This window comes from Electrona antarctica (assembly GCF_951216825.1).
Source record: "Electrona antarctica genome assembly, chromosome: 22".
In the NCBI taxonomy this organism is placed as follows: Eukaryota; Metazoa; Chordata; class Actinopteri; order Myctophiformes; family Myctophidae; genus Electrona; species Electrona antarctica.
Window position 1 is genome coordinate 38982515 of NC_136805.1, and position 16484 is coordinate 38998998.

General features: G+C 42.2%; 1 protein-coding gene across 1 annotated transcript in view; it reads left to right on the top strand.

The window, feature by feature from the left end:
- The window catches only part of opn4b (opsin 4b), a gene marked incomplete at its 5' end in the record, with an annotated part of 70414 nt that extends 54772 nt beyond the window's left edge, over positions 1–15642 (top strand). Inside the window, 2 exons of the mRNA XM_079492122.1 lie at positions 7633–7704; positions 15341–15642. Coding sequence (XP_079348248.1) covers positions 7633–7704; positions 15341–15463 — 195 coding nt within the window. The 3' untranslated portion in view covers positions 15464–15642. The remainder of the gene's footprint in view (positions 1–7632; positions 7705–15340) is intronic.
- Between the last annotated feature and the right edge of the window lie 842 nt (positions 15643–16484).

Consider the following 16484-nt stretch of genomic DNA (forward strand, 5'->3'; position numbering starts at 1 on the left):
ATGAAAATCAATATTTAACGTCCTGTCTCACTGCAGCCCACGTAGGCTACACTACACGCTGTCATTTGTGACTGATTGCACACAGAGAGAGAGAGAGAGAGAGAGAGAGGGGCGTCCTCTGTGTCGGTCTCGCACTCATATCACGGCATCATGCACGTGCGTGAGATGTAAAAATGATAAAATAAAAACAAATGAATATCGGGTCTAGATATCATCTTGGTGAACTCTTGCAGTGTGTAATGCCTAGTCTGCGACCAATCGTTTAGTGTGAAAGCAACAACGATATAATGACAGACGATTTAAAAAAAAGACTCCTGCAGTGTGAAATACATGACGATCTGATGACTCGCCGACAACTGTACAACTCCTACAGTGTGTAGGGGCCATTAGGCACAGAGACACACATACTCACACTAATGAGTTGCCTTGATGCCTGTTGCCTGTCAACGAGGGTCAGCTGGCTCCTCGTTGACAGACACACCTCAGCTGTGCTGAACTGAAGTGACTGCAGTAACTTGAAAATGACTGAAGACATGATGTTTACTGTGATTAGGGTAAGCTTACATTTCATATCACAAACACCATGTAGTGAAAACTCCTGTGTAACTGTAACCAGAAAAACAAAAATCTAAAAAACAAAACAAAAAAAACAGGAATCGCGATTCTAATTCGAATAGATTTGTTTTGACACCCCTAAAAAACAGCGCCCTCTTTTCCTTTGATGCTCGAGTCAGCAGTCTGTCTTGAGAGAGACTACTGTCTGTCTGTGTGACAATCAGTGGTGGAAAAAGTACTCAATTGTTTTTACTTAAATAAAAGTACCAATACTGCAATTTAGAACTACTTCGTTACAAGTACGGAATTGAAAATGTACTTGAGTAGAAGTACAAAAGTAGCGGCATCAAAATGTATTTAAATTACTAAAAGTAAAAGTACTCATATTGCAGAATGTCCCATTTCACAAGTTCAAAATGTGTACAAAATCTATTGAAAATAGCCGATCTATGCATTGTGAGCTTGTAGATTGGCTATTTTCAAATTGCCAAAATGTATAGCGTTGAAGTGCTTAATGTATGTTTTCTAATCAAAATTAAAATCTCCAAAGTAACTATAGTAACTAAAATGTTCAAATAATTGTAGTGAAGTAGAAGTAAAAGTACTGGAAATTGGAAATACTTGAGTAAAGTACAAATACCTCAACAAGTACAGTACTTAAGTAAAAGTACTTAGCTACTTTCCACCCCTGGTGACAATAATGATCTATGTGCTCCGTTCTGCACGTGGCCCGACTCACACAAGAGGGAATCAATAACGATGATTAAAGACAGCAACAGCAGGATAAAATAAGATGGCAAACATCACAATGTGTCACTAATAAAAGGTCATCAGGAGTATATCTAGGCCTACACATCATTAAATGTGTGGATGCCAAAACATAATACATATTCTATAATGATGACCTCGGGATACATCACTGAGGATACGTCCCAGGTGCATCCATGCAATGTATTTTTGTTTTAGTTATTCTATTTATAGTGACTCATAGGAATAGACTGCGTGACAACCAGGAATAGTCTGGTGACCACCGGATAGACAGGTGGCAGCCGGACTATAGACAGTACCCGGGAGCAGTTTGGGTTGGCGCCCCAGCCTGTGTCTTCCGTGAGGAGGAAGCCCAACAAACCCACGGTGAGGCCTTTAGGAGGGCCATTTCAAGCCACAAGCGGAGCCTGTAGCACCACCATGGGCTAGGTGGAGTGCCTGTCTAGGTGGAGTCTGGTGCAACGCACAGTGGCTGGTCCTGGTGAGAGCAGGAGTGGACCTGGTGAGACGTATAGGAGGGGCCCAGACAGGAGTCAACCCACAAAGCCTAGTCCTACCACGCGCCAGAATGGTACCTCCCAGTCCCGGCAGAGTAGTTCCGGAGCATCGGATTGTGTGGCCCTGGTTTTTCCCTAATGGGACTGATCGAGGGTAGCTACTGGGAGGTAGGACTTGATCACCCCCGGCTGGTTCACCTGAGTGAGGGGTATGATGTTGGGAGACCCGAAACCCCGATGACCTTGGGATACATCACTGAGGATACGTCCCAGTTGCATCCATGCGATGTATTTTTGTTTTATAACAGTGGTTCCCAAACTTTTTCATGTCAAGGACCCCCAAATTGACACTAATTAGCCTGCGGACCCCCATTTGAAGAGATATACCAGGGACCCACATAAGAGAAGATTTTTACGCAGTGATTGTCTACCCGTTTAATTTCAAGAACCCCCAATTTTTTTTTTTTTCGGAAGACATGCAGTAAAGGCTGTGTCGGGCTCGGGAGTCGAACCCGCGGCACACTGCGACTGGATTACCAGTCGGGTGCCCAGACGGTTACGCCACCGCCTGGGCCAAGAACCCCCAATTTGACATGCATTAGTCTATACGGACCCCAATTTAATCGCATTTCGATCTGGGATAGATTTTTCAGAACAGAAGATAAGAGCTGATCGAGCATGAACTACATGCTACAAATAAGCAAGAAAAGAAACGCACATAAAATCCCCGGGGACTGGCCTATACACAGCCAAACCCAAAAGACCACTCGAAACTCCAATATACTATGCAGTGCAATGTGTAGGTGAACATAAAACTGTCATCCACACCAAAAACCTTGACTATCATTATTATGCCGTGTTTCCAGGCACTGTGGCCATTTCAACCACGTTTCCCCAGATATCCTTTGATTCTGAAATTGAAAGAATTACTGTTTCATCACACGAGGGGTGATCCAGTAATATAAAGAACCTGCTTTGAAGAAAAGCCTGTTGGATCCATACACTTGACAATCTAGAGCCCCTGTATGGCCTAAATGAAGAATTGAGCTTATCCTGCTTTTTATAGACGGTCTCTGAGGTATTAAGGCATACTGTATTGTATTCCGGGCTGGGTCCCTTAATGTTATCATTTCCTAGGGGTTTTGCGTGCGTGCGTGCGCGTGTGTGTGTGTGTGTGTGTGTGTGTGTCTGTGTGCGTGCGTGCGTGCGTGCGTGCGTGCGTGCGTGCGTGCGGTCTTGATACTTAATTGGATTGACTGATTGCAGGGACGTGCACACATAGACATCAAAGGGGGTCTTCAGCCCCTGCCCCTTTTACCCGTAAAACAACTGCCCTTTCCAGACCACGAATGCAGCACTGTATGGTGAAAGAAATGCAAAATGCCACTCCAAAATAGCAGATCTACAAGCAGCTCTCAACCAGCGCGACGCGTTGAGAGCTTGTAGATCTGCTATTTTCACAATTTCTGTCCGAGATTTCAGCCCCTGCCTCTCTGACTACTCTCTGCACGCCCCTGACGGATTCTTCCGTGAAAGTGCCACGTGCAGAATAGTGCACATACCTCATTATACCGTAGCCTTTGTTTTGTCATCATCAGGAATACAGTATGTATACAGTATGACATTGAAATGTTAGTCTGGTGTATCGCAGTGTCTTCCTACATGCTTGCTGTGTGTGCACGGACCGCAATGGTGTAAAGTATAACTATTAGTAGTACATTAATTCATTTGGAGGTACTTTCATTTTACTGGACTGAATATTTCCACTTTTCTGTACTTTTTACTTCTACTCCACTACATTTCGGGGGCAAATATTGTACTTTTACTCCACTACAATATTATTTGAAAACTATAGAGTTTGATTATTATTACAAAACTATACATGAATCACTTCAACCCTATAATATATTTCGGGCCATTTGAAAATAGACGATTTTCAAAAGATTTGTATATACATTTGAAAACCTGAAATGGGACATTCTGCACAATGACTACTTTTTTCGTAACCAATACTTTTGTACTTTTACTCAAGTCAATTTTGAATTCCGGACTTTTACTTGTAACAGAGTACAATGCAGTAGGCTATAATGATACTTTTACTCAAGTAAAACATTTGAGTAAATCTGACGTGCGCCATTCGTAGCATTCTTGCCATCTAGGGCCTTTTTCCCTGTCGTATACTATGAGCGTCCGATCCGCCCATATGGCCTCACTCACACGGTCGCTGCAGACTGCTGTATGCTTGCTGTATACAAAGGGTGTGACACAGCTTGCCCCAATGCATTTCCAATGGGAGTCACATGGTCTGACACAACACTTGTGTTGTATGAGGGGGAGGGGTGCAGTCGAAACACAGCCGAAAGCCATACAACAGCTTGTAGTCCAAAATGTAGTCCTCAAACCATGTGACTTCCATTGGAAATGCATTGGGGCGGCCATGACACTCACAGCATTCATACAACAAGCATGCAGCAATGCTGCAAAGGTCTGAGTGAGGCCTTAGGGTGCACTCACACGGTTAATGCAATGCTCTGTGCTCGTTGGGTGTTGTGTCATGGCCGCCCAGCGGCCCAATGCATTTCCAATGGAGGTCACATGGTTTGACCCAACATTGTGTTGTGTGAGGGGGAGGGGCGGACGACTGCGCCCCTCCCCCTCACACAACACAATGTTGGGTCAAACCATGTGACCTCCATTGGAAATGCATTGGGCCGCTGGGCGGCCATGACACAACACCCAACGAGCACAGAGAATTGCATGAACCGTGTGAGTGCACCCTTAGTCTTATTGGCCTCACACAGCAGCGCTGACTCCACTGTATCAGCCTGCACTGTAACAGTCGTCCTCTTCAGCTCATCATCTCCCATGTATAGATTTCCACACTCTCCTCATCCCATATAAAGGCATTTCCCGGGCAAAGTGCCGTCAGGACTTTTCCCAGATCCTGTTCCATTGAGTCAATACAGGCGCCCGAATATTTTCAAAGTCACGCTTCTGGTTAATATGCACCCTCCCTGATCTTTCTGGTTATAAGCTCCTGTTGTTCCAGTTCCTCTTTCTTCCGCTTATACTGTCTCCCTCAAGTCCTTCTACTGTGTGCTGCTCTCTCAACTAATCCCGGGCCCCAATAACTCTAGGGTCTATATGGGCACCTCTCCCTTCCTTCCGCCCTTTACCTTGGGAACTTGCTGGAGGCACGTCTCTCTCTCTCTCTTTTTCTCAGCTGCTTGTTTGGTTTGCTTCCATTAACAACGTTTTGGTAGCGGGGGCTGTGTTGTTTTCTCCTCCGTGGAACATGTTTTTAATTTCCACCAAAGGGGTGGGCAACTTTGACGATGGAGAGGGCCACTATATTTCCACACTCACTCCCTAGGGCCATATATTACTGTCGTAGCAAAAATAGCCGATCTACAAGCTTGTAGATCGGCTATTTTTGCTATATTCCTGAATTGTTGCTATTTTTTAATTGGAATCCTGAACATTTTTATGTAATTTCAAATGCCTTTAATTATACTTGTGTTGAGCAATGAGCTACTAATTTAGACTGAAGTAATTAAAGCGGGTCATGTTTGCATGTTGTGGAATTGTAAACAGCTGAAACCAATATTATCTCAGTATTCTGACATTAACCTGAGGGCCACATTAAGTGAAGGTGGGGGCCGCATGTGGCCCCCGGGCCGCCAGTTGTCCACCCCTGACGTATAGCATCTGTGCAGCTCATGAGAGCCGGTTTGAGGCTCCATTCGTATATACTCGGTCTTCCTCACTCCCTCTATCCTCTGTGACCTCATAGCTCAGCTGTCGCTGTCGCACTGACGACAGTGTACGGTGGTCCGAGCAGCAGTGATGGGGAAAGTACTAACAATTGTTTAGTTAAAACCCATTTACACTAAAAAATTTCTTATAAATCCGGACAGTTTTCTGAAAAACCCTATGTTTCTATATCAGTTGTTCTCAAACATTTTCATGTCAAGGACTCAAGGAATATATGTAATAGGCCTGCCGACCCCCATCTGAAAATACAAAGATATGAGTTAAAAACGTTTGCTGTGAAAGAATATATGTAATAGGCCCGCCGACCCCCATCTGAAAATACGTTTGCTGTGAAAGAATATATTCAAATCTTTTTCTTTTTTTTTAAAGCAGACCTACAACATTTTTTAAAATAATAAAAAGCACCAATGCCACAATGTAGAAATACAAATACAAATAAAAGTCTGGTATTCAAAATGTACTTGAGTGAAAAAAGTACAAAAGTATTGGTATAAAAATTTACCCATTTAGGCCTGACGTCGAAATTAAAGAAATGTCTTTTAAATCATGACAGTTTTCTGAAATACCTCATGTTTCTGCATCAGTGGTGCTCAATATTTCATTTCATGTCAAGGACCCCAAAAACGATGTATTTGGCCACCGACCCCCATCTGAAAATATGCTATTTTCCAGGGTTTATAAAATATTCTTTAATCCATGTTTTGAACCGATCGAATCGTTAGCTGCCGCTCGTTAGCATAACAGTCAAAGTGGGACAGTGGCCAGCGGCCATTTTGAAGATGCGCTCTATGTGCTTTCAAAGGCCTGTATCTCCAAATCGGCGCAATGAATGTCGTTTCTGGTGAAAAGAAGGTTTTTCAACGGCTTACAGCAGGCGCTGTGTTACTCGCAGTCGGGTTTTTTTCACCACCGACCGAGAGAACAACAACCGGTCAAGACACCACACACAGCATTTTGTCATTGTAACATCCGGTTATGGATATTTGCCTCTTCAAAATAAGGGTCGCTCGCGATAAAACCATGGCAATAGATTAATTTATCCTGGCGGGCAGACGGTTAACATTGAGTGACTGCAGTTTCGCCACCGAGTGGCGCGCTACGAGCTTGTAGGTCTGCTATTTTTGAAAAATCGTGAAAATGTGGCACCAATCTTTGAATATATATTTCAGAGCGAACATTTTTAATTAAAATATTGGCTTCTGGGGGGTCCCTGGAACTACATATTTTGAGATGGGGGTCCGTGGCCCAATAGAGATAATTCTGGGGGTCCTTGACATGAAAAAGGTTGAGCACCACTTGACATAGAAACATGTTTTTTTCAGAAAAATGTTAGGATTTAGAAGCCTTTTTTTATCGACCTCAGTCCAAAATGGGTTAACACACAGTGTTGGATGTTGTTTTCTCTCTAGCATATGTTTTCCATTGGAAAACCATGAGTTGGATGTGAAACGAATGCTGGGGATTAACTCCAACGACCTGGTGAGAGACATGACGATAAAGCCCTTGATTGATTGATTGGCCAGCAGCTTGTTTGCGCAGAATGTGACATTTCACTTGAAGCGGTTCAATGGGTTCATTCCCTGCACACAGTTTCTGCCAAGACCCCAAAATACAACTTTGTTGTCTCGTTGGAACCCAAGCTTATACCAAGCAACTGATTATGAATATAGGAATACTACAGTATTTAATTGTGTCAATATATCAGCGTCTATACAAGCTCACAACGGTTGTATAGATCTGCTATATTTTCACTATTTCTTAATTGTGTTTTTATAGGTTTATGGACTTTGTTTGTTTTTTTTTTCAGAAATTCAGAAGTTTTTTTTATTATAATTTCTGAAACATTTAGACTTTAGACTTTTAGACAAATCTTTTGAAATAAAAAAATATGGGAACCACTGCTCTACATAGTATTACAAAAGTGTGTGTGTGTGTGTGTGTGTGTGTGTGTGTGTGTGTGTGTGTGTGTGTGTGTGTGTGTGTGTGCGTGTGCGCGTGCGCGTGCGTGTGTGCGTGCGTGCGTGCGTGCGTGGTGCAGACTCTAATAGAGGCTGAAGACATCTCCATGTCAAACATCAGCCTACAACCGTTCTGTCGTCTGCCTGCGGCGGTAAGAATGCACCAATCACATCCATCATAAGGATGCACCAATCACATCCATCATAAGGATGCACCAATCACATCCATCATAAGAATGCACCAATCACATCCATCATAAGGATGCACCAATCACATCCATCATAAGAATGCACCAATCACATCCATCATAAGAATGCACCAATCACATCCATCATAAGAATGCACCAAGCACATCCATCATAAGGATGCACCAATCACATCCATCATAAGAATGCACCAATCACATCCATCATAAGAATGCACCAATCACATCCATCATAAGGATGCACCAATCACATCCATCACAAGAATGCACCAATCACATCCATCGTAAGAATGCACCAATCACATCCATCATAAGAATGCACCAATCATATAAGAATGCACCAATCACATCCATCATAAGGATGCACCAATCACATCCATCATAAGGATGCACCAATCACATCCATCATAAGGATGCACCAATCACATCCATCGTAAGAATGCACCAATCACATCCATCATAAGAATGCACCAATCATATAAGAATGAACCAATCACATCCATCATAAGGATGCACCAATCACATCCATCATAAGGATGCACCAATCATATAAGAATGAACCAATCACATCCATCATAAGGATGCACCAATCACATCCATCACAAGAATGCACCAATCACATCCATCGTAAGAATGCACCAATCACATCCATCATAAGAATGCACCAATCATATAAGAATGCACCAATCACATCCATCATAAGGATGCACCAATCACATCCATCATAAGAATGCACCAATCATATAAGAATGCACCAATCACATCCATCATAAGAATGCACCAATCATATAAGAATGCACCAATCACATCCATCATAAGAATGCACCAATCATATAAGAATGCACCAATCACATCCATCATAAGGATGCACCAATCACATCCATCATAAGAATGCACCAATCATATAATAATGCACCAATCACATCCATCATAAGAATGCACCAATCATATAAGAATGCACCAATCACATCCATCATAAGAATGCACCAATCATATAAGAATGCACCAATCACATCCATCATAAGAATGCACCAATCGCATCCATCGTAAGAATGCACCAATCACATCCATCGTAAGAATGCACCAATCACATCCATCATAAGAATGCACCAATCATATAAGAATGCACCAATCACATCCATCATAAGAATGCACCAATCACATCCATCATAAGAATGCACCAATCATATAAGAATGCACCAATGACATCCATCATAAGGATGCACCAATCACATCCATCGTAACATGGTCTTAACCCATTTAGACCCATGAGGCCAATTCTACAAATGTCTTCTAAATCCTGACAGTTCTCCGAAAAACCCATGTTTCTCAAACTATTTCATGTCAAGGAGCCCCAGAATTATATGTTATTGGCTCATAGCGCGCCACTCGGTGGCGCGCTATGAGCTTGTAGGTCTGCTATTTTTGAAAAATCAAAGAACGACTGACATAGAAACATAGCTTTTTCAGAAAACTGTTTTTAGAATCTGATCTCAGGTCAAAATGGGTACAAAAAAAACACCCACACATACATTAACCACATAGTGTCGATGTGGGGGACCTTGACATGAAAAGGTTTGGGAACCACTGCTCTACACCACTGGGCAACAGTTCACCGTTACAAACACAGGTTGCGTATCCCTTTTTTTAAAAAATCTCTTCGCGTTTCTTTTGGATTTTCGGGCCTAATCCAGTTAATCCGAGCTGTCTTGATCATTCAGTCCTATAGTCCTATTTAGTATTCTCCCCCTGCTTCCGTTGTCTTCATGATCAACCCAGGCTTGTGAATATAACGGACGGCAGAGACAGGAGCAAGGAAACGCACAGCAGGCGGAGATAAAGTTCAAACTACAAACGATCTCCTTGCATGTGATTTATGTGATGATTACACGGGTCGTTTTTTTTTTTTTTGCCCATAGATAGATAGATTGATTGGTCATCAGGGGACGAGCCGAGTGTATTGAAACATATCAAGATAAAAAGATAAACAGATTTGAAGATTTGAGTTAAAAAACATTCGCTCTGAAAGAATATAATACTGTATTCAAAGATATCCATCACATATCCGGCGGCACTCGGCATTCTGTGCCGCGCTATGTGAGCTTGTAGATCTGCTATTTTTTTTCAATAGCTAAAGTATAACATATTGCTGAAAACACAAAAAAGGGTTCCCGTCCACGTCCTGAATGTTTTAAGGGCCCGATCACCGATATAAACAAAAACACATGGGTAGTATAGCTAGGGTATAGGGGGTCAAAGGAGACATATTTAGTACCGAAGTCCTGACGTCTTGTTATTCTCTATGGAGAATAACAGTGGGTCATCTTAGAACCGCTTAAAAACAAGACGGTTGCGCCGTTTTATTTATTCAAACACCGGCATAAAGTGACAACGTTTCGGCTATATGGCACCAGTGTTGATTCCGTCGACTAAAACTATGACAAAGAAATGTTCGTCGACTACCTTTTTTTGCTGAAAAAAAAAACGAAATGGAAACTAAATTAAAACTAAGCTATGATGACTAAAACTAAGGCTAAATATGTTAACAATTTAGACTAAATAGACTAAAATGACTAGTGTGGACAAGAGATCCAGTATAGGGCTAAGTCATTTTACACTTGGTTGCATGCTGAAAATAGCTGATCTACAAGGTTGCAGCTTGCAGATCGGCTATTTTCGACGTGTAAAGTCAGTCATTACGACGGCATCAAGGCCCGCCAAAATACATTTTAGTCGATTTTGTCGAGTAAAATCTTCTGATATTTTGTCGACTAAAACTAGAGTAACACTAAAACATTCCAGGTGACTAAAATGTGACTAAGACTAAATGAAAACGATTCAAGAGACTATCAGCCCTATTAAGCAAGACGAAAAACCCATGCGGTAATACAGATTTCGCCCTCGCTCTGCGCCTTTTCGTATTATGGAAGCCGTGGTGAGCGCTCACTCATATGGAATACCACGTTCCTGCATAATTTAGCATTGGGGGAGTGTCCATATGTTAATTATTTTCGCTTTGCGCTAATTTGCTATTAAGCCCCTTGACCTAAAAACACTCAGCGCATACCGATTCCGCCTGGGTCTGACCACGTCTTAAAAGCAAAAAGCACTGTTTCATTTTACACTTGAGCGGCTCTGGAGTGCTGCTGGAGTGTTGCCATGTCTGTTTATTATAAGCGGCTTCTTTTTCTGCAAAGATGCTTGTAAATATTGGTAGTTGTGGTTGCTTTTCTTGTTTCTAAAGTGCTTATTTGGGCTTTTCTCCTAATGTTGTTTAAACCAGTGATCCTCACACAGCGACATTCCCATGTCAAGGACCCCCAGATTAATGCATTTGCCCAACTAAGCCAGTGACCCCCATGACAGATTTGTGTTTTTAAATGTTTCAATAACATTTTTCAAAAATATTCCACAATTGTCACTTTTTTCAAAGATTACTTTTGAAAATAGCAGATCTACCAGCTCACAATGCATCACATTCATTCATTAAAACAATGAACTCTGACTGCAGGGGGATATATATTTATAATGATCATTCTAACAATGTGCAAGAAAATATGTAAAAAGAAGGAAGAACTTTATATTTGTGGACAATCAAAATATGCTGGAAATTTTAATGTGGTGTCATTAAAAGGAATCTTGATATGGCAGACTCACTATCTAGAAAATAAAAACATGGCACTTCATTTAAAATAGGTTGTAGACCCCTGTTATATGCGATTCTTTTGGGAGTATGTTTATAGACCTATTTACTTGTTTCTATGACACATGGCAACAGCGAGTTTTCTGGCTTTCTCGTTGAGATTATAAAGGGTCATATATCGCTCATTTCTCAACCTTTTTTAGAAATTAAAACATCTCCATACTCATTGGGAGGTTTGCTTTCATACGCTGTATCACACCCGACTCAATTCTTCTTCAATAATATGCTACGAGCGAAGACCATAACATTGGGGCCGCAGCAATACGCATGGCGCACGTATGGCATTTCAACTCATTCCTTCGTCGTGACTCGAATGAAATAAAATAAAATAAACGTTATTTTACTGGTGTTTTTCAATAGAAACAAATAAAGAGCGTGTGTGCAACAGTCAGTGCATATACGTGCATGCACTATAGGCTCCTTGTCGGGATGGTGAGCTGAGCTCTTCACAGCCCGTTTGTCTTTCATATTATTCTTATAATATTTGATATTATAAACACTCATGGTTCTCTCATTTCTCAACCGTTTTTTTAAATGTAAAAATCCCCATATTCCTTAGGAATCTTGCTTTCATTCGCTGTATGGTACATGGTTCTATTTTTATCGAATTAAACAATATCAAACGAACTTGTATGTTCGGGGGTTAGACGATTCTGGGAACATTACGCATGGATTGCCAATTTGCCAGCCAATGCTGCGTATCTACTCGCAGTTCCATTCCGATCTGAAAGGTATAGGTAGGTGCCATTTCAAAGTCTTAGTTATTCATTTATGAATCAAATGAACTAGAATAAAGATTTTTACAGCTGTTTTTCATGCTTAGAACAGAAACAAATTAAGTGACGATGTGCGTATATCTCCCTCCCTTAGCATATGGCTGCGCCGCTGTAATGACTTTCCAATGAAAACTGCAAGTTACTTAACAAAATAGAGACATAGGCCTACAAGCTATGCACATCATGGCTGTGACAGCTTGTGGATCTGTTCTTTGGAGGCATAAAGGTGACAGCATGCAGTGCAATATGAATAATTAACCCAAATGTGACAAAGTCATGTCATGTCTATGGTGCCAGTCTGCAGAAATGTAATACCACTTGCCGAAAAGGGCGCATCATCAGCTGGTGTCGTAAAGAGAATAGTACGGACATGTTCATTGGGTAAGCCTCAAAACTCCCTTAAACACTCCCATGACTAATTCAAGGCCGTTTTGCTCACACCACGGGGTGTCGAAAGCGCTTCTTACCTGGCCCATAATTGTAATATGACATTGCACCCGCCCCCACGTCTTAAAAACTGTAAAATTATATGTAATTAGATTCCACTTGCTTAATAGGGCCCTATGACTAATACTAAAATCAAAGTTTGCTGCCAAAATCCACACTGCATGGCACCTGATGAAGGCCAGTTATGGCCGAAACGTTGCCACTTTATGCCGGTATAAACAAAACAAAACCCTGACTGTGGAGCAGAGCTGTTGCATGTGCGGACTTCCTTTCATCTTAGAATCGTCTCGTACAAGAATTGTGGTCCACAAAAAGTAACAAACTGTCTCGCCAATATTGTCGGGGAGGTGTCTCTATCGTTTGTATACGATAGTCAGTCACTCGACATTTGATACAGTCGGTTTCTGGCGAAAATGTCGGGCGGCGGTAACATATATAAGCATCAGTCGATTCTTCATTATAATGTGTCAAACCATCCGGGATCGTTAGTTTATTTTTTGGAACACAGTTCTTATATTTGACACAATGTAAAAAGAAGAAAAGAATCAACTTTAAAAACATTGTTTTATTGATGGCCTTCCTGCAGCCCTCGCATTTGGCCCTCGGCTCGCATGTTTAGGTACAACCTAAAGTGATGAAATTCAGGCCTGATCCAAGATTATGAACCCCCGTTTATATTATTTTCAAAACGAAGCCCCCAGATTTTGGTCTTTTTTCCTTGCGGTGGATCTGTGTGGAGTCAAGGTTGTGTGTGTGTGTGTGTGTGTGTGTGTGCTATTGATCATTCATGCTGATCTTGCACATCAGCATCCCTTTGATCGGCCCCGCGTCTGTTTCATGTCTTGCGTTGGCGGGTTAAATGGAGAGGAATAGCCAGGGACGTACACACATAGACATCAAAGGGGGGGTTTGAGCCCCTATAGCTGCCCTTTTACCCCGTCTGTAAAACAACTGCCCTTTCCAGACCACGAATGCAGCATTTACTACATGGTGATTCAAAGAGATGCAAAAATGCCACTCCTATATCCATGCCATTCCGGAAGGCGTTCAGCATTAATGTTTTTTAAGTCTCACCTTAAGACTCATCTTTTCTCCCTGGCTTTTAATCCCTCTTGAGTCCATTTTATGTTTTATCTTAGCTCTTTTTTGTGTTGCTTATTTTAACCTTTCATGCTTTCTTACATGCATCATATGCTCCCTGCGTCATGTCATCATTTCTGATTGTGTTTCTTGTTTGCATTCTGTGTTCTCTCGCTTGTCTCTGTTTTTGCCACTGATCTGTACAGCACTTTGGTCAACCTTGTTTTTTTTAAAACGTGCTTTAGAAATAACGTTTGAGTTGATTTGATTTGATTCAGGAGAATTGCTTCTTTTCCCCGAAGTCTCCTGAACTTGGAACGTAGCATTTTGCGTTAAACAAAACGTTGTTTTTCGAAATCCATGTCGTCACACCGCATCTCCAGTAGATACAGAGTGCTGAAAATAGCTGATCTACAAGCTGCGACACGTTGTGAGCTTGTAGGTCTGCTATTTTTGCTATTTCTTACGGGATTTCAGCCCCTGCCTCTGTAACTCTTTCTGCACGTCCCTGCTAATAGCCTCCCCCCAGCTAATAGCCTCCCACCTGCTAATAGCCTCCCCCCAGCTAATAGCCTCCCACCTGCTAATAGCCTCCCCCCAGCTAATAGCCTCCCACCTGCTAATAGCCTCCCCCCAGCTAATAGCCTCCCCCTGTATCTGACCTTTATGCATATTTCATCTTTTTTATGCCATATTATGCTGTATTTACACTATAGCACAGTGGTTTTCAACCCTTTTCTTAGCGTACCAAGGCCCATTATTATTTGGCATTTGAGCCACGGACCTCCATTTGATGAGATTTAGCCTCTCAGACCCCAAACTTTAATATTTCCGTATTGTTGGATGAAGATTTTGTCCACAATTCCATGCTGTATATTGATGTTGGTATACTATAGGAGAGATAACAGGCAAACGCCGGTCAAAATAACAATTCTTACTACACATTCTTTAATTAGCCCTTCGCTAAAGGAAGCCCCAAGAAGAGATTGTCCAATGACAATCCAAGCTGGAAAACAAAACCTGTGTTCCAAATGATCAGTGTTGATTTTGTCGACTAAAACAATGACGAAAAATGTTCGTCGACTACCATTTTTCACTGACAAAAACTAAATGGAAACTAAATTAAATCTAAGCTATGATGACTAAAACTAAGGCTAAATATACTGACAATTTCGTCAACAAATAAAAACTAGACTATAATGTTAGGAAGTGACTAGTGTGGACAAGAGATCCAGTATAGGGCTAAGTCATTTTACACTTGGTTGCATGCTGAAAATAGCCGATCTACAAGCTCACAACGCAAGTAAAGTCAGTCATTACGACGGCATCAAGGCCAGCCAAAACACATTTTAGTCGATTTAGTCGAGTAAAATCTTCTGATATTTTGTCTAGACTAACACTAAAAACATTCCAGGTGACTAAAATGTGACTAAGATTAAATTAAAACTAATTATTCACGAGACCATGACTAAAACTATAATCAAAATTTGCTGCCAAAATCAGCACTGGTTCCAATGTGTTACTACCCCCCCCCCCCCCCCCCCCCTCTCTCTCTCTCTCTCTCTCGCCCCCACAGTTAGACAACGTGATGGAGGAGAAGGGGTCGGCGTCGACGGCGGCGTCGTCATCGTCCTCCTCCATCATCGTCACCACCGTGTCCAGCCCCTCCCCCACCACGCACCCGCAGCACTGTTTCTGAGACGACGTCATGGTGATGAAGGAACCTCTGGAGACGACATTCCACCAGCTGGGGGCGCCGTTGAGACACCTCATCATCGCTGAGACGCCGTGATTCTCCCAACCTCTCGTTGTCATTTCAAAGGACTCACCTCAGTTTGATTTAGGCCCACGGATGGAGACCCCATTGGACGGGAAAGAGTTTTGATCTCTTGCGGGACCACAATTTACACTGTAAAATACTTTATTTAACTCACAACCAAATGGACCTGTAAGGGTCACAGTAAGCTAGTGTTGACTGGAGAACGAACGCCTTTTGAGCTGACTGTACTCAAAAGTGATAACGAGGCACACTTAGAGTTAAGGTCCCTACACACCGGGCCCGATTTTGGATTTTTAACTGCGTTTTTCCGTCAGTTTTCCGAAAAACACGGCCAGTGTGCAACCACCTTTACAGCTTAGAGTATATATGAATAGAGACGTCACCCGAGTTCTCCTCCCATCCACTTGCATTAAGTTGCTCAAAAGCGCATGAGGCGATTTCACTCCTCCTTCCTTGTAGGAACAGAGTGCATTCTGGGATTGATTGGGCCAAACACATGAACGCGCTGCCATTGCACTGAAACCGCGTTCACGTGTCATCATGAACGTGCGCAATGATAGTCAACGGACCAGCCATGTGTTTGGCCCACGCTGCAATACCAAATTCGGCCACTATGTCCATTGCGCCTCAGGGTTTCCTCCGGGTGCCGTCTCTATTCATATATACTCTAAGCTTTACAGTCCCATAAGGGTCCATTTGGTTTCTTTTGTACACATTCAGAGTTACAGAGCCATAAGGGTCCATTTGGTTCCTTTTGTATACACTCAGAGTTACCGTGCCATAAGGGTCCATTTGGTTCCTTTTGTACAGTTGCAATCCCGTAAGGGTCCATTTGGTTCTCATGGCGGTCCCCGGACAAAACTGTGCGCCGTGCTCGTGTATGCATGCGTGCCCACGTGCGTATTCTCATGACCATATCTTTAACTCTGCAAACCTAGAC